At 44.1% G+C, this 19,774-nt stretch overlaps 1 protein-coding gene across 1 annotated transcript in view; it reads right to left on the reverse strand.

The window, feature by feature from the left end:
* The window catches only part of CFAP299 (cilia and flagella associated protein 299), a 2,020,143-nt gene that overhangs the window by 381,452 nt on the left and 1,618,917 nt on the right, over positions 1–19,774 (reverse strand). Inside the window, exon 4 of the mRNA XM_078677578.1 lies at positions 4,188–4,330. Coding sequence (XP_078533704.1) covers positions 4,188–4,330 — 143 coding nt within the window. The remainder of the gene's footprint in view (positions 1–4,187; positions 4,331–19,774) is intronic.

A 19,774-nucleotide genomic window follows, 5' to 3' on the forward strand; every position in this document is an offset into this window, starting at 1 on the left:
TAAGTCAGGGGGAATGTTTGAATTTGCGTTCCTGAGTGCAAGGGCCCCAATTGGAGATGAAGTCCACCACCTTCCTGTCTCTGAAATTGACGACTACGCAATCTCCCCTTATATCTTTCACTCTTGGCCCCACTCATTCAACACGTCGCGCAAAAAGAATTTCACTTGATGCATGGGGAGGTAGTGGCCTGTTGAGATTAAGCCAATACGTGCCTTTATTTTTAAGGTCCCTGTACTCCTCTCTTTTCCCCCGGTCCAGGGCTGGAACCCCCGTCAGAACTATAACATACGGGGCGGACTCGGGGGGGAGATCCAAACATTTCAATTCAGAACCAGATTGATCCGAGCCTCCACTTCTTGTCGGTAAAACTCAAGGATTGGAAGCCCCTCCACCCCTATCGCACAAAGACGTTCTACTCCCCCTAGGATTATTTGCACAATTCTCTCTACGCTGTGACAGCTGTCCCGATGACGGGATACCTTCTGAGGTCTGGCAATCTAAATTATTTACTAACAGAACAGGGGGGTTACAAGTGGCATTGACACTCCCTGTGTGCGTTGGTGTGGTGTGAACATTAGCATCCGTAATTTGACCAGCCCCCCGTTCCCCTCTAGTTGCTGGTTGCAAACATTCCAAACGTGACAGCCTATTCTCAATGTCATTGAGTTTATCATGTAAGGGGTGGCAAGTCTCTATGAAAATATGTTCCATTTTCACCCAAAACTCCACTCCATACTCATACGACGATGTAACTTTCCTACTTGGCAAAATCATAGGCATTAGTTCCAGGCGCTGGTTAGTGTCAGGATCCATAGCTGAACTCTCTGTGGTGATAGGCGCTTGGTCATCTACAGAGTTGTTGCATTTCTGTATTTTTGCTTTCCTCTTGTTTAAAGGAACATCCCCTCGCTTTCTTTTGGTCACAGGCTGCCAGTAGTTGTGGACCCCTCATGGAGCTGGTAACAGATCGCGTTTGTAATTTACCCATTGGCGGTCCAAGAGGGTCAGTCCTGTATGTCAGCCCCCGGGCAGGTGTAACTGATATAACGTCAGATGAAGCAGGGGATGGAACAATATCCAGCCCTGCTAAAGAACCCGGGGGTCTGGTTTCCACTTGGACCTGATGTAAACCCTCGGTGGCAGCCCCCCCTACTGGTGATCGAAGAGAGTCTGGCTGGTTTGGCGATGGTACCCGCGCCAAGTGCCCCAAAGATGATCTTTTATCGCAATTAGGGTCCAGGGACAGCCTTTTCTCCACAATATCAATTTGATGGGTCAGCATTGATGATGCCCTAATAAGAAATTGGTCTAGCGTCCCTATAAACGACCCGCCTGGGATTGACTTTCTTCCCTTTCCCACATTTACGGTCGCCATCGCTTAAAACAATGCAGTACTTGTTTCACAAAAATCCCAAGGAAAACCCCAGTCTATGGGGCTCCTTACAGTGACTTCGCACTGACCTTGGGCGTGGCTGTAGGATGGAGGCGAAAGAGGGCGGCCCGTCCCGTCCTTGTCCGTCCTCGAACGGCCTCAAACGGGCCCGGCGCGCGTCCGCGGGACGGAAATGATGGTCAGTTTTAAACCCCCGGAGCTCAGGGGGAGGGGCTGTGTGTGCTCTCGTGCCCCGCTGGCCGCTGGTCTCCTGAGTCCTGCAGTCTCTGCTGCTTGCCAAACACAACTGGTGAGCGAAGCGTCTCACGCGGAGCGGGAGACGCGAGGCGCTGTTTTAAACCCCCGGAGTTCAGGGGGAGGGGCTGTGTGTGCTCTCGTCCCCCGCTGGCCTCCTGAGTCCTGCAGTCTCTGCTGCTTGCCAAACACAACTGGTGAGCGAAGCGTCTCCCGCGGAGCGGGAGACGCGAGGCGCTGTTTTAAACACCCGGAGTTCAGGGGAAGGGGCTGTGTGTGCTCTCGTCCCCCGCTGGCCGCTGGTCTCCTGCGTCCTGCAGTCCGTGCTGCTTGCCAAACACAACTGCTGAACGAAGCGTCTCCCGCTGTCATTTCTGAACAAAAGGAGGACTCCCAAGTTCACATTAACATTGAGTGCTCAGATAGGTATGCTGCATTACAGGGAGACTTGCGATCCAGTTTCCCACCCACAGATTTCTACAATACCTTCCTCATTTATCTTCCCTACAGAGGACCCCTCTACTCTCAATGAAGCCATTGGTTTAATTGCTGCTCTACGAGATGAAGTCTGCAACTTGAAGGAAATTCTACTGGGGGTAGTTAAAACTCTCAACTGTTTGCCAAAGTTTTCAAAAGCTCCACTGCACCCTATCATAGTGTCCAGACTCTCCAAGCTCCAAAGGACCTTGAAGAGCTCACCAGCGGCCCCTGCTGAATCTGTCTCTTGGTATCATCCACTCATTTAAAGTCTTCAGAGTAATCACTCTGGCAGTCTGGGGCAATGTTCTGATACTCATCCTGCTGTTTCTATCTGCAGCTTGTAGGCCAGAGTTAGTCCAAGCTCCACTTAACCACCTTACATCCGGAAGCTCTAGCAGTACTACATATGTGTCACACAACCACGATTCTTCAGCCCTCTTTGGCTAGCCCCCTCAAGTAGTGTGCAGAGGAGCCCTTTCCCCAAAACAGGCCATTCAGTCTTTATGGTAAAAGTCCCATAGCTGCCACTCGGCTCCCTCAAAGGCAGTGATTCTATGAAAAACAAGGCTTGGATCAGACTTGTCAAGCAGTGAAATCTGATCGTTTATTCATACATTGTTCAATCGTTTATTCATACATTGTCTACGTAAAATGCCTTATAGTGCCTGTTGGTCCTTGGGATGCAATTAAAGTAAACGTAATTTCCACTGAACTGGTGGAGGGCTTGATTTCCAATGCTCCTCTCCCCCAAAATGTTTTCAATTTTTAAAAATATAAACCCTCCACCCTCAGATATGACTGTGATCAAGAAAGAGGGTGGATGTGGGGACTCCACCATGAAAAGTGACACTGGACAGGAACATGGGATAAATTCTGGCAGTTCCCATAAAAGTGGTTTGGCAGCGATCAATTGACTGCAGAGTTCATTTGTCCCCTTATCTGCAACAAGCACCCACTTTTTTTCTCCAACACCGGGGGATATTCACTCAGGATCCAGTTTGGGGAACCTGTCCTATTTGCAGATACAAAGAGGGACAATCTATATTTGATAAGCAATCTTTCGCAGTCAATGACTATCTCTTCTAATACAAATCAGACCCCTAATAATCCTTTATCCACTCTGCATCTTGTTACCTGGAACATTGCTGGGATTCAATCTAAACTTGGAGATGAGGACTGGGGCGTATCTGTATTTTTCAAGTCCATAAGCAGGGCTCTATAAACCCCAGTATCGATGCAACACCGCCGGGTAGGGAGGCTTATTATATTGTCTAACTGGACATTGAAAATATATGTATATTTAAAGGAACATTTGTGGCAATGTAATCTTCATATTGTATCTTAAAAGTGCAAGCATACCACATTCTACTTCTTACAAGGGCTGGAGGGGTGGCCTTGTTCTCCATACCGGCTGTAATCCAGCCTGCATGGAGAGCAGGGAAGTGTGCATGACTGGTTTGGGTGGCCCGAGAGGGCCAACCAAACAGTCATTGTGCACAAGTGTTCCACCACTCCTCCCCTGCTGCTTCGCCTGCCCCGCCCGCCCCCTCGTGCACTGCCACAGCAGGAGGACAAAATAAAATGATAATAACATTCTGTATAATCATTTTTTTTTCTTTTCTGCTTCTGACAGTGGAGCGACGCTCCCCCGCCTTAGAGGAGGAGCCGCCACTGGTCTTTTACTATACAAGTTGACGTTCACTTTGCAGCTCTACTAAATACTTTTTTTCAATTGAAACCTTATTGTATGTTTATTGATGTTTTGCTCTAGAACACATGCACATTAAATATCAATAATAGATGTACTAAAAATTAATTTAAGCCTTTTCAACCAGCAGGTCTCTCCTAATAGCATGAACAATGAATTTACAATATTATAAATCAGTGATTCATATTTTTTTTAAATAACAAAGGAAACAAAAGAATTCACTTTGCAAGAGTATAACCGGCCTATTATGTACAAGGCATCTCTATAGTTAGATGTTTTTATTTTAACTATGTACAATATTATATAATTGGAGGCTGTGGACCGCAGCCAGAACCAAAGGGTACATAATTAATTATAATAATTTGTGATACCTCAGATCAGTGGGTCTGGGCATGAGTTTTTTCTTTCCACTGAAGTAGGGTTCGAAATCGTCATTCTTCAGTCTGTAGGCATAGTCAATGTATCCTGACAATTCCTGATTGCGGGCCGTTCGATCTCGAATGAAGATTATAGACTGTATAAAACATAAAGAAATACAAATCACGTAAATTAAAAGTACAAACAGGAGCAACATTATGAGTTTCACTAAATCATTCAAATCAGTAAAATGAGATATAGCTCAGACTGAAAATACCAAACTACAATTCCTTTCAATTTAGTTCATGTTGTCTTTCAGCACTTACGTACTATACCCAACAAACGAAAAGCTACTTTGATTGCTAGGGAACTCACTACCTCTCTGGTCCTTCGAGGACCTATTATACAATTATTGGGAGAAGACCTTTCTCACTGAACCCAACACACACATGCCTTTAGTCCAAAGTGCACTACAAGGTACGTGAAGGAAACTGCCATATTACAAAGATTTAATTTGTTTTTGACTGCACACCTGTATAATCCGAGCAAAGGACAAAACACGTCTTGGCTAGAAATCCTGTCCTATTTTATGAGGATATTTTGTGAAGAAGTGGATGGAATGTACGGAAGATTCACTATTCTCTAAATAAAAGTAGAATATGTGACGGCAACTACATGATGGCAACAACAGAAGTTGATTACTTCACCATGGGGCGATTCGCTTCACCCCTTGGCTTATTTATATCAACAAATATATATTATACATATATAGGCCCTGCAGCCAACCTTACGAAGTGAATGACAAAATGTCAAATAACATCACTGATGACATTAATGATGACATCATACAATCATTCTGACATCATCATATAGGATTTATGGACTTGAAGTAATTAAACAAGCTACGCCTTTGCAATATCACAGAGCGGTAGTGATGGTTTAAACAGTCGCACATCAAATTCTGTGAGTAACTTTGGGATATCCATTTCCAGTATTTCAATATGCCTAGATTACGGTGCCATTCAAGGTTAAAGAAGCATCACACTCCCAACTATGCCACATCAACAGATATAAAATACCTGCTATGAAAGTTTTTTTGCAAAATGGTTGTACCTCGGCACTCTAAATTGTAGTTTCAACAATGTGCGATTTGGATTTAGCTAAATGGCCAATACTGAAAGTCCTACAACAATGATTGCTTCATTAGTTGGGGAACATTACAAATGTATCAAATGAAGAGAAAGGAGAACATCAAACTATTGAGTTTTTGTCAATTTAATGTTGTCTCCGTTTAATCTTTTAGCATGGTAATTTGCAAAAGTTTTGAAACATAACATTCCAAGTTATTTGAAATTAACTACTTTATATTTTGTTGCTTGCTTATTTCAGTTATTCTTTTTAGAAATGCTTGAATGTATCCACAATCAGGTTGTCCTTCACAAGTATTAGTCCACACCTCTTGTAAATTGTTCTTCATTATGTCCCTTTAGAGACCCTTCTCACGCCCAACTCTTTCATTCTAATTTCAGCATTCCTAGTGTGCTTGTTTAAATTGATCTGGCAGATATGGCTTACCAAGGGTCTAGTATATATAATGGCGGACGGCCCGTTTCTCTGTCATGGAAGCTGATGGTCATTTCTAAAGCTTTGGCAGGAACAGAAGTGATGGCAGTTCTTGTCAAAATGACGGAGCCTTGCACCGAACAGTGGTTTTTTTGCCTTTCAAAAAGAAAATTCTCCCCTCACCATGGGAATCCTTTCCCATGGCAAGGGAGCATTTAGTAGTTTTCACTGCTCCTTGCTACCAGAGTTTTCCTGCCGGTGACGGGCAGTAAAAACTGACCTCTAATTCCAACCCTTTAAATAAGATGGGCAGAATTAGAGGTCTGCTTCTGATAGCCCTTAGTCCACAGGGCTGTTTAGTCACAGCAGAGACAGAGTAGCATCTGATGTGATTAAACCTAAGTAGAAAGTCCGCCTACTTTTAGATTTTTTTTTATTTCAGGCACACTATTAACTTGGTGGTACGTATACTATGTTGTAGTTATGATAGAGTATACATACCGCCAACATATAAATTAGGCCCTAAGTGTAAAGAACAGGTTATGCATTGTCAACTGTCTAAATTTGCCTTTCACTCACTCACTCACTCACTCACTCACGGGTACAGTACATCTCTACAAGACACTAGTCAAGTAAATTAAAGCGTTAGTAATCGATAAGCAAAAGTGTTAAAACTGGCACAGACCCACAGCCTGGTGCAAGACAAAAACACACAAAACAGGAAAACATTAATTTCTCTGTTCGGGTGTAGTAAGGTAAGGTAAAGTTTATTATGCATAGTTAATTAAAACCAGTGCAAAAACATTTTACAAAAAGATTTTAAAATATCATAAAAGAATTTGTTCATTATAAGCATTTTAAAAGTAAGCATGCGGTTAAAAGACCCAGTGTAATTATCCAAGAGCATTTTTTTTTTTTTTATTTGAGGCCGGGATAGCGTGTTCCCTTGCGTCCTGATGTCCGCCTACTTGTTAACTGTATCGATGATCGCCGAGTTTGGAAGTTTTAACAGTCTTTGCTCGATCATCGCAAGGAACTTGACATATCTGCAGTTCAGTTTAGTGTTTGCAGGATTCAAGCAGGCAATTTGCCTTTCACTCACTCACAGGTACAGTACATCTCTATAAGACACTAGTCAAGTAAATTAAAGCGTTAATAATCGATAAGCAAAAGTGTTAAAACTGGCACAGACCCACAGCCTGGTGCAAGACAAAAACACACAAAACAGGAAAACATTAATTTCTCTGTTCGGGTGTAGTAGGAATACTGACTGATAGTTCACAACAATGAGGCAAGAACAAAAATAGGTGACACTAACCACACCCAATCTGTCTTCACGGTATTCTTTGTTTCTTTCTAAACAAACTGAAGTAGGGTGATGGTGAAGCATGTCCAAAACCTGCCCTTTCGTATCCAAATTCAGAAAGCCCAAAAATCCTTCACTAATATTACTCATACCATACTCATGCCATGAATTTATCCCGTGAGCAAAGTTGTCTATGCCATATTTTCTCCTTGGGATGAGTATTGGCTGATTCCGAAAGCCGTTTACATCCATAAACCTAGGTTTACAGCTGATAATGGATCAACTTACACCCACTAGGTGTTCGTGAGGCAGGCATAAAGGTTTTAATACTTTGCACTTGTATACCATAACTGTGTACAAGTACAGTAGTAAATCCCATGTCATTCCATCAAGACGTAGTTTGCCTTATGAGTTGGTGGACTTTCATAAAAACCTATCTGACCCTTTCCCAACCTGAAAAAAAGGGCAGAGATTTACTTCAGCAAATTGCTGGAGAAACTCGACTTTCAGTATAAAAGAAAAGAAAGGAACACCCTCAATTTCGTTAGGACCTAGGAAAAAATAGAAAAAGGAAGACAAAAATTGGGTTTGAATTGCGGTTTGCGGATTGGCGCCCCACTTGAGGAAGTAGCAGATGTCACAAGACACTTCCAACGGTAGATCTAGAAAGCTGAGACAAGTGCAGTTTTCCAAGGGTACAGTACTGCGTGGAATATTGAGGAATTCCCAACCTAGGTAAATCTGCACACATGCGCAGGAGTACGTACTTGGGCTTAGATGTAAGTTTTCCATGAAGAACATCTTAAATGTATGTCGCTGCTGAGAGTAGACACAGATGTACACACACACACGTGTTGATCTTAGGCCGAAACGTTATTTCAGCGACTCGGGCTCTGAGAGCTCAGTCCAGCGGCGGTACTTGTAAATTAAGACACTGACTGAGTCAAACTCGAAGGAGGAACAGGCAGGCAGAGAAAGACAATGCCTGGTCGTCAAGTCCTAAATCACTGCTGAGGCTCCGTGCACGTGCACAGACACCACAGGTGCACGCCTCCTCCCCCGCTCTCCGGCTCTCACCAACAGGACAGCAGGCTTAAAACGCATTAGTTGGGGAAATATTTTCAGCGACTTTCAATTTATTTTGGGTGTTCGGAGCTCGGCCTTGTTTGCCACCTGCAGATCATGTTACGTCTGACAGAAACACAAGGGGGGGGGGGGGGGGGGGGGGGCGGTAGTCAAACAAAGCAGCGCACCTCAGTTATCTCTAAAACAGATGCTATCGGGCGCACAGAGAGAGACAGTTCCTGGCAACGGCCTGCCGGGGATCACAGACATAACTCAAACACAACAACAGCGCAAACGCAGATAAGAGGGCTGGGTGGCTTTAAACTCCAACGATTGACACCGCAGAGCAGTTTTGCAAAGGATAGGTTGACTGGAACGGGTGACTGAAGCGAGCAGAGGTGATGTCGTTCATTTTTGTAAATTAAATTTGCACAATTAAGCGAACTAATCTGCTAAATGAATCTGCGATGCAAAAGCGTTCATACTCTGTGCTTTCGGCCTCACCTGGGAATACTGGCCTCCCTTTGAACGTATTGCTAAAACCAAAAATACATCTGGAGTTACTTCAGTTTCATATTCTTATTGGCACAATGCAAAACCGCTTTTCAGAAACATACTTTGCTTTCTGACAGAGGAAACATGATGAAATAAGAGTTGAGTAAACAGCGGCTGTATCTACCTGCACAGTTAATATACGTTTCAGTCATCATGCAGAACGAATTTCAGTGCGTTTCTAGTAGTAACTTTGCTTCTTACTAAATAAAATCTAAATCCTGCCTTGGTGGATTTCCATGTGTCTAAATTATACAATAAAACAGGAACATATAAATTCAAGCACATATATTAAAGTAAAGCTTCCTCAACCGTTGGAAACTTGGGGCACACCTTAAAGACCATTACAGAACAAGCATTGAAAATGCAATAGGTCTCGCCTTTTATTAAGTTAAAGCCATTTGCTTTGCTATACAATACCATTAGGAAAGCAAATGGCTTTAACTTAATCAAAGGCAAGACCTATTGCATTTGCAATGCTTGTTGAATATTGCTCTCTATATTTCCAACACCACAGTGGTGGAGAGCAAGACCTTCACATTTAAACAGCGCACTCCTGGTTGCCATGCTGTAAACTCCAACCAGGCACGCACCAAGAGAACACACGCAAAAGCCATCTCATAAGAACACGAGCACGCCAGCCATGTTGTGCTCGTGTTATATGTCACAGGTAGAGTCCTGAATGTGTGATGCTTGTATGAACTTTAGATTGTGATTTGTGCCACAGGTGAGTGATTATTCAGGTGTAACCTCTTACCTATATCTAAGGCTCCCAGTTTTAAATTTTTACTGATTTTTACAGATAAGTACAGACAGAAGAAAGCATATTTCCTGTGTATTTTTTTTAAATCTAAAAAATATACATTATCAGGCTTCTTTTAAAGAATTCGCCATTCTGTCACTTGTGAATTCCAGGCCAATAGCTGTGCAGATTGCCAGCAAATGGAATTTAAAGATAGAATGAGATTTCCTAAATAACTCCATATTTCCACATTTGACTATAGTATAATGCTAATATGCTCATGTCGGTGTATTTTTATTACAGTTGGCTTTGTAATGTGCTAAAACCTCACAGGCATCAAAGAATGATTTCACAATTATCAGTTAAATAAATGTTTAAAAAATACAAGAGCCAACGTCATTTGTTCACAAAACTCCAAATAAATGTTGATCAAAGGCCAATAAATAAATCTGGATAAATACAGATGCAAATCTTAAAAATAAATACCATAAAACCAGGAGCCCTAACGTTATCCTTCCTTTCGATGACATGCACAGGTTAGGCAGGTTATTTACACCTGCGTGTGGAGGAGCTTTGCAGGAAACACGACAACAATGGCCATGTGCGTGGTGCATCCATACTCCACGCCCCTCCCCCTCCTCCCCCCTCCACCTCCCACCCGGCCCTAGTTTGAATAGTCGCGAGGACATGTAAAGATGAATACTTACTGCAATTCGGAAACCTCCGTTTTTTTTGTGAATTGCTTTTATTGGTTAACGTATGAACAGAAGACGAACTACTACGTTTTGTGGACAAAAATGTGCCATGTGAATCCGGCAGATGCGTATTGCGCACAAACCGGAGACAGAACTGAGTGGTTCATGTTCCCGCCTTCCCTGCCTGGCCTGACGACGGGTGTCTCCGGAACAAGCAGACGCGCCTTCAGCCGTGTCTATTTCATTTAGAAGGACCACTTCTTTATTTATACAAATCTGGATTTAACTCAGAAATATGCCAGTCTCCTTTAAACCCCATGCTCACACCACTTTTATTTCACAATTGAGTGTTGCTGGATTTACAAGTAAATTGCTCCAGTATCTTGTATTATCATTTGATTTGATTAGATTTACATTTAAATGTGTACAGTGCGACGTATACCTTAGCGTGTCTTGGCGCTGATGTCTGTCTGCACTTCCAACAATCACAAAAGACCAACATCAATAAAAAAAAAATCTATGTACAAAAATACCACGTACGTAAACCGTACAGTGTACGTGGATTTAATGTAATATTATCAGACAGAGTTACAGCGAAACCAAAAGCAGCTCTCAGGACTGGGCTGCGACTGAGGGCGGGGGCTGCCCGCGCATGCGCGCTTTTTGCTGGAGAGGGAGCCCCGGCGCTAAGGCAGCTGAAGTACCGGGTCCCGTCCCGAGTGACCACCAGCGCTGTGGAGCTCCCACGCCGAGACACACCCAATGGCTGCCGAGGGAGAGAGGGACACGGACGAGGCAGAAAGAGCACGGTGAGTGGGAGGGGGGGTTGTATCTGTGTGTGTGTGTGTGTGTGTGCGCGCCCGTGAGTGGTGGGGATGCGTGCGTGGCTGTGTGTGTGGGGGGGGTGCATGTGCGTGTGCGTGTGTGGCTGTGTGTGCGTGCGCTTGTATGTGCCTGCGTCTGTGTGTGTGCCTGCCTGCATCTGTGCCTGACTGCGTGTTTAGGTGAGAATCACAGGCAGGGGATGTGCACGGCGACGTGCGCGCCCTCGAGGGCAAATCGGAGACGGCAGAGGCTCGTGCTGGTACACCGTCTCACATTCCCCCAGACACGCCAGCAAAAGATCTTTCGCAGACAAAAGCATGCTTCGCATGCTTTTTAGGTCTGCTCGACCTAAAAAAGATAAAGTGTGATCGACAGGAACAGAGAACTACCATTGGAGTACCATGATACTGCCCCATACATCAAAGCAGGACCGGCCTGTGCAGATAAGAGCGGTGGGGCTGTGTTGGGGTGGGGGTGTGGTGGTCGACAAACGACCACTAGGGAAAATAAAATAAATAATTAACTTTCCCTCGTCATCTTCTGTCTCAATCCCGCCCCCCTCCCCCCAACCTGGCTTCGCCGCCCCACTGCTCTTACCTGCACGGGCCGCGGCTGCACCAAAGATGTTAAATACACAACCACCAGAGACTGGGCAAGCACTGCCAGACATAACGCCAACTGTTGGGACTAATTTCTGATGGGACACCTGCAAAGAGTCCTACTGCACGTGAATGGGTCCTCTTGCTTCACTGCTTAGCGCTCTGAGTCCCACAGGAGTAAAACAGTCCACATATGACTGTTGTTCCATTTGTCTTGAAAAGAGAGGGACACTTTGGTTCCACACATTATACCCTCTAGCAGAGTCTTTCAACACAGTGGTAAACAAGCATTGACAAAGCCAATAGATCTGGGGTTGGCTGCCAGCATTTGGCCTTTGTCAATGATAGCTTTGTTTTGTCAGGGTTTCTGCAAACGCACCAACGTTCTGATTGGTAGCAAATTAAGTATTTTTATTTCCTTAGAAACAGAGACAAATTTTGGTGTGCCAGTGAGCAGTCTTGCTACCGCGTTTTGCAAGATTTGAAGTTTATTTAGATATTGTTCTTGGATGCTCGGATAGAGGTCGTTACAATAGGCCAACCTTGATAGAATGAGGGATGTAATAACTGTACGTTGACTCTCCTCTGGCAGGAAAGGCAGTATTTTCTTAATCATTCTGAGAGAATGAAAGGTGGCAGAGGCAACTACATTTATCTGGTCACCAAAATGTAGTTTGTTGTTGACTATGACTCCCAGATTCTTAGCTTTCCTAGTGGGTTTAGGGAGGGAGCCTAATTCTTCCGGCCACCTGTCGGGAGTCCAAAAATTGGCATTATTTCCAAAGACGATGATCTCAGTCTTGCCCAAATTATGCTTCAGGCAATTCTGTGTCATCCACATCTTAACTGATTTTATACAGTCGTAAAACCTTTTGCTCTTTTCTAGTTCCTGTCCTGGAGAAGGAGACACAGCAATTTGCATGTTGTCGGCATAGGAAGTAAGATAAAAGCCGGCAGATCTAATCAAGGTGGCCAAGGAGGATACATAGACATTAAAAAGAGTGGGGATGAGGGACGACCCCTGCAGCACTCCACATGGTAAGGAGAGCGATTTTGAGCAAAATTTACCCAAGGACACAATTTGTGTTCTGTCAGTTAGGAAAGATTTTAGTAACTTCCATGCTTTGCCCTGAATCCATGACACAAAGATGCAAAGTTTATGGGAAACATTAGAACAACTAAAGTTTAGCTATCTATCTACAACAGCAACACATAAAAAATACCACATTTGGACTGCCACTCATGGTTAGATGAGTAAGATTATGCTATGATAACATTTCACTTGATTTAATCCCGATAGCTCTACATAATGTTTCTAAAAAAAAGAGAAACTGAGGTTAAGAAATGATGGGCTGGCTGTTTTAAGTAAGTAGGACGTTTTTTAATGCACAAGTAGTCTTTCAACCCAATTATATTTTTGACTTTTACAGTTATATACTTACATCAACTGTAGATTAAAAGCCTTGAAAACGAATTCAAAAGTAAAGCTAAACAAAAATCATCAAAAGTTCACGTATATAATCCAGTCACACTATGGTGAAACTTTTGACTAACTCAAGTTTTATCAACTATCCAGATAGCTTACACAAGAAAAAGAACATATCTGGACAGGTGTGTGGTTCTGAAAATCTGGACCCTGTTGTCATCCCGATATCGAGGTCCAATACCCGTGTCACAAAATATCAACGTACCATGACGAATTTGGTGTCAGCGAACCGATAATGATTAGGGCATCATTCCCATGCATTTGCGTCATAATCGAGGGTCGCCAACACCCCCAAATCGTAGTTTCCGTCCCGACCCCTTAGACTCCATTTTGTGAACGGCATCCATCTTACGTCTTGCCCTCATGATAAGTCAATTAAAGGTCGAGCTTGATCTAAAAGGACACGTCCTCCTTCCCTGACTTCCCCCTGACCTGTCCCAACTGACTCCACCGCCTTTAGCCAAACCTGTCTGGGCAGCCCCTCGCCCAGTGGCCAAATGCGATAACATCGATACATAACATTCCTCAAACCATTCACTACATACAAACCATGCTTTCTACAAACACACACCTGTCCTGTTCCCTGTTTATGGCCAGTTTTATGACTAGGAGGTGCCTTCCTTTATTGGGGTTTCGTCGATATCTGATGGGAGTTCCGGGCTTGGCTGAGTAATCTATCACGCATTGGACATCTAAAATACGGGCTTGCCTACATGACTTCGCTCTTTTGTATTATTGTAGAAATATGTGTATAGCCATATCATAAACTCAAGAATTCTCGCTCGCAGCTATTATTTCTGTATATAAGGAGAAGGCTGGTTCTGTAAAAACGAACAGTCTCCTGAGAACACATGACCCGTGTTTGTCGTGCTTCTAGGACACCTGTTACTTGGTAGCTATCAATAAAACTCGATCTCTGACTCGACTAGAAGACTCCGTGTTTCTGTGGTCCGGAACAGGGAGAACTCAGAGGTCTTCGGGTGTTATCCCCTGGCACCAAACGGGTTCCTAAAAACCTGTTACCTCAGTTGGCGCCCAACTCGGGGCGGTATCAAGCGGCGACGGTCCAAGCCAGATGTTCGTGAGGAGCTTCGTGTGAAAATTCCGGAGGACGGCCAGCCACTTCAGCGACCCCTGTATGTCGACGTGGTTCCCAAGGTCTTTGCTGCGAAGTTCCCCGCGTCCCGACGGCTACGAAGGACTGTTGCCCTGACTATCGCCTTGTTTTGGACCCAGTGATCCTTGGTAGAGCGAAACGATAGACGAGTCTTCTAGCGACATCACCGATCTTCTAATACTTCAGTTAAGTATAAGTGGAGCGTCTCCCAGTCCTTAGTTTGTCCTTAGTTTTTTGGTATCCTTGAGATACGCCTTGATTTGGTACTTGCAAGCCCCAAAGCCGAAGGACTTGTGTATTCACGAGAAATATCGTAACAGATAATCCTTTGAAGTTTGAAGCTAGACTAGTGAGCAAAGATGCCTGGTTTTAGCAGACTTGGAAACTTGTTTTGTCTTGGTTATAGTAAGGACTCCCGATTAGAGGATTCCTGTCAGGTTCCTCCGATTGGAACTCCAACATATGAGCTCTACGTAAAGCACGGCGTAGGCTGTATCACATATAATGAAGTGTGGATAAAATACACCCGCAAGGATGGTGTTTTAAAATGGCCCCAATATGGTAGTTTCGACTCAGAAATATTAGATAACCTAGAGGTCAAATTATTTAAGAGAAAAGCCCGGCCGGCGATGTTTGACTCTTTTCGCTTATGGCGCAAAGAAGCCAAACAGAAAGAAATAAAGTTAGCGAAAACGAATAAAAGAGGTATGTCGATGGTGCAAGCCGCCGTTGCATACAGGGATAACGAGGAAGAGCAAGAAAGCGAACAAATACTTAGGAGCAAGAAACTAGCAGTAGAGAAATGCTACCCGATGTTACCAAATAAGGGACAAGGTCAAGAGGAAAGATCCGAGAAAGATCCATTAATGTCCCACTTATTAAGCTCACCTCCACCGTATGCGTTAGACGCTACTACAACGCCAAAGCGTTTTTCTATACCACGCCCCGGCGCACGAAACACAGCTTTTGCACACACGCCAGTTACTGTTCAGCTGGTTCCTACTTCTCCGGCGCAGCCTTCTCAAGGGCCGCCATCTATGCTACCTACTCCATCTACTTCCACGACTTTGCCTACAGCTCCAGCTATTGTCTATGATACCGCGTCTGCTACTACTTCAATCTCCTCTACTATTGCCTCTACTTCTTCTTTGCCTCAGCCTATTTTTTCCAATGCACTTGCTCCTCCGCAAGCTTCTCCTTCTATTAGACAAAGAGTGACAGGTACCGTCACTGGTCTGCTTTCACCTTTCTTCGGGTCGCCTAAGACGACCCCTAAAACAGAAGATAGACAGTTACGTAGTCAACTGCCTGATTACGAGGAAAGAAAAGTGCTAAATGAACTAGCCCGTAAATGGATTACGGATACTGTTAGATATGATGTTCAGTCTGTTATGGAAGTTTTCCGTCAATGGAATGCACCCACTCAGAGATAGGTATTCGAAGAAATGTGTGTATATCTGGGCGAAGATTTGGAGACAAATGATCCCACATACACAATGAACGAACTATGGCGTACACGCTTTAAGTTCCATGAAGGCATGATTACAGGCAGAGATGTTGAGAAAGCGATAGAGTTATTACTCTCTTATAGGAGTAAAGGAAACGTCTCTAGATCATTTACGAACACGACGTATCAGATAGGAAAAGAGCGAGACAGTACCCCATGAGAGAGGTTCCTCCGGTTTGGAGGGAAGGCGATGCAAATGTAGTACCGCCAATTCTGCCTCATTTCCAGCGTGTATGGGTACATGTCCCCTGGAAACGATCCGAAGTCTTAGCGCTCAAGCAGACATTGCCTGATCCTCGTAAAAACCCGACTGGGTATTATAAGGAGTTATCGCAAACTGCAAGCTCATGTATAATGAATTTAGCGGATATAGACATGTTGTTTGGGAACGTTGTTCCACATCCTCTATGGAGCAAAATACGTCATACGAACCATGCCCAAGAACTAGGTGACTCATGGGCGAACATTGCCGCTATAGATGCTAGACAAATTGGTGGTTCTAAACCTGAGCCGTTAATAGCTGAACTTCCCGGTAGAATTATTGCATACATGAAAACAATAATGCCTGAAGTACGCGTGAACTGGGACAAGCTATCTGCATGCAAGCAGAAGAAAGATGAGAATGTGTCTGACTTTTTCACAAGATTCGAGGAGACTTTCACCGATCATAGTGGTCAAGATATGGCTACGAGGGTGGCCAAAGATTGTTTGTAGACAAGTTCGTACATAATTTAATTCCTGAACTATGTAATAAATTGAAAGACTCAGAGAGTGCTTGGGCTGTCTCTACGTCAGCTCAAATTTTAGCTACAGCCCAGTACTATGAAAATAGGCGCAAAGACGAGCTAGATAAAGTAGACAGAAAGACAAAAGATTTAAAAACTAAAGTTCTTCTCCAGCAAGCTTATCCGCCTCGTACGGCTAGTCAGCCCAGTTATCAACCGCAACATCAGTATTCGAGAAACGCGCAAGGAAACGAGTTTTCCCACCAGCGTATTGCTTATGGCCCGAATCAATGTGCATATTGCAAGGAAGAGGGTCACTTTAAAAGTAATTGTCCGGCTCTTGCGCGACGTTTGAGCGGTGCTTCTGGTGTAAGGGGAAGAGGTGTTCAACATGCCCCTAGAGGTAGGGGCCGTGGAAATTCCACGCAGAATACAACTTCTTTTACGCCTCAGAATTCAATGAACAGCTTCGACCAACAAAATAATGCGTCGACCAGGTCAGCTCAGTACTATGCTGACGACTATTACACCGAACATGAATACGAGGGTAACGATTGCTAGGACAGCCATGGATAAAGAGAGGGAGTTGTTTCAGTTCCAGTAGATCAGAATGGACCTTATGTCGAGGTAATAGCCTCAGGAGTGTCAGAGCCATTTCTGCTGGATACTGGTGCTACAAAAAGTTCTATCATGCACTCGAAACTTCCTGGCGCACCTTTGTCTGGCGAAATGAATGTCTCAGTAGGTTTCTCTGGCGCCCCTGTTAGAAACCCGATCTCCAGTCCTGTATCTCTTTCTATTGGCCCATGCGAATTAGAGGCACCCCTCATTCTTACAACAGGTTGTGGTGAAATTTGTTAGGATTGGATTTGCTAAAAAGGTTATATGCGACTTTGTACTGTTCACCATTAGGAGTACAACTTACTTTCGGTAAGAAAGTCATTTCTCCAATGTATGTGTGAAAGAAAATATTGCAACTGAATTGTCGAGTCTTCCTGATGTACTCTGGGCTAATGGTTCTAATGATGTCGATCGTTTGGAGATAGCACCGTATGTCATAACATTGAAAGCCAACATTAGGTTACCACGTATTCCCCAATACAAAATATCTAGCGAATGTGAAAAGGCGTTATTGACGATTGTTTATGACCTGATTGATAAAGACGTCATCGAAGAAACAACAGGAAATGTTTGTAACAGTCCAGTTTTGCCCGTCTTAAAACGTACCGATCCTTCACAACGCCCTGTGTATAGGTTCGTGATCGACCTCAGAGAAGTGAACAAGATAGTTATCCCACAGTTTCCAGTTGTCCCCGACATTACTGCTTTATTGACGATGGTTCCAGCTTCAGCAAATTGGTTCTCGGTGATTGACCTGAAGAACGCTTTCTTCAGTATCCCGATTGCTGAGGAGAGTAGAGATATTTTCGGATTTAATTTAGGAGGACGAAGTTTCCGCTTCAAGTGCGCTCCTCAAGGCTACTGCGAAAGCCCATCAATATTCAGTCAGGCCCTGAAAACACAACTAGACACGATTGTTCTACCAAATGGTTCAACTCTGATTCAGTATGTAGACGATCTACTGATCGCTGCAGACACTGAAGAGATTTGCAAGAAAGCTACGTTATCATTATTGCATCACTTATGTGACATGAAGCACAAAGTGTCTCTTTCCAAACTACAATTTTGCCGACAAGAAGTAACCTACTTAGGTCACATCTTGTCGAAGGAGGGAAGGAGACTGACACCAGAAAGAATACAGGCAATCGCAGAACTAAGTGCCCCAAGGACACAGAGAGAGGTTCGAGCCTTCTTGGGCATTACATCGTACTGTAAACAATGGATACCGAATTTCTCACTACTAGCTAAACCCTTGCTGGCACTACTCTGTAAAGACACGCCAAATCCTATGCCTTGGTCTGAAGATTGCCAGACGAGTTTTCACAAGTTGCGTGATGCATTATGTTCGGCTCCTGTGTTGGGAAACCCCAACTACAGTAAGCCTTTTACATTATATGTCCACGAGAAGGAAGGTTGTGCATTATCAGTTTTAACACAACATTTTGGGGACAGACAGCGCCCATGCGCGTATTTTTCGGCAACTCTAGACCCTGTGGCTAAAGCCCTACCAAGTTGTCTGAGGGCTACCGCCGCAGCAGCTGTCTGCATCCGACAGTCCGCTGGATTAGTCATGAATAATACTCTGATCGTTATGGTTCCGCATGCAGTAGACATTTTACTAAACAGGACGAAGACACAACACCTTACTAGCGCTCGACTATCTAGTTACGAACTTACGTTGCTAGCAAGTCACATCCACATAAAGAGGTGCGATACACTGAATCCCGCAACGTTATTACCCATTCCGACAGGAACAGACGAGATTGATAAACATGACTGCTGCTTTAGGACAGAAGAAGAGACAAAAGGGAGAGTAGACTTACAGGACACTCCCCTTCCTGAATGCAATGATACTTTATGGGTTGATGGTTCATGTTTCAAGCTGCCGAATGGTGATACGACTGCAGCATATGCCGTAACGACATTACACACCATTATAGAAACTGCGCGCATTTCCCATAATTCTGCACAAGCTGCAGAGCTAATTGCGCTTACCAGAGCATGTGTGTTAGCAAAAGGAAAACGAGTGAATGTGTACACTGACAGCCAATACGCCTTTGGTGTGGCTCACAGTTTTGGGAGATTGTGGCGTGAACGTGGGTTTCTTACGTCACATGGTGCAAAGATACAACATGGTCAGCTAGTTAATGAGCTCCTCCAGTCACTGACCTTGCCACTACAAGTTGCCATTATAAAATGTAGTGCACACAAAAAGATTCAGGATGATGTTGGCCGCGGGAATGCATTTGCAGACGAGGTTGCGAAAGAGACTGCAAGGAACACAATGAGTCGGATGTATGTTGTAGGTCCCGCTAGATGGATTACTGATGTAGGAATGTGTGAGGACACCATTGAAAGCGTGAAATCTATACAAGCCGAGGCAACTGAGAAAGAGGTGAATGAATGGAGAGAAAGTAAGGGTAGATTAGATACGAATGGTTGTTGGGTCGAATTGTCAGAACACCAGCGATGGTTATTGCCTAACGCCTATGTACTTGCAGTAGTAACAATGGCTCACGGATTTGCACACATCAGTTCGAGAGGAATCTGTAAAGTATTGGCCCCAGTATGGCAAAATAGCAACATCCCGAAATATGCAGAGAATGTGGTCAAAAACTGTATGGTGTGTTTGAAGTACAATCCCGGTAGGGGAACCCCAACTCCAGCTGGTCATTTTGCGCCTCCAACGTATCCGTTCGAGGTTTTGCAGCTCGATTTCATTCACATGGAGAGATGCAACAATCTGAAGTATGTGCTCGTTGTTGTTTGCGCTTTCTCCAGGTGGGTGGAAGCGTACC

The sequence above is a fragment of the Lissotriton helveticus genome, chromosome 2_1 (assembly GCF_964261635.1).
Source record: "Lissotriton helveticus chromosome 2_1, aLisHel1.1, whole genome shotgun sequence".
In the NCBI taxonomy this organism is placed as follows: Eukaryota; Metazoa; Chordata; class Amphibia; order Caudata; family Salamandridae; genus Lissotriton; species Lissotriton helveticus.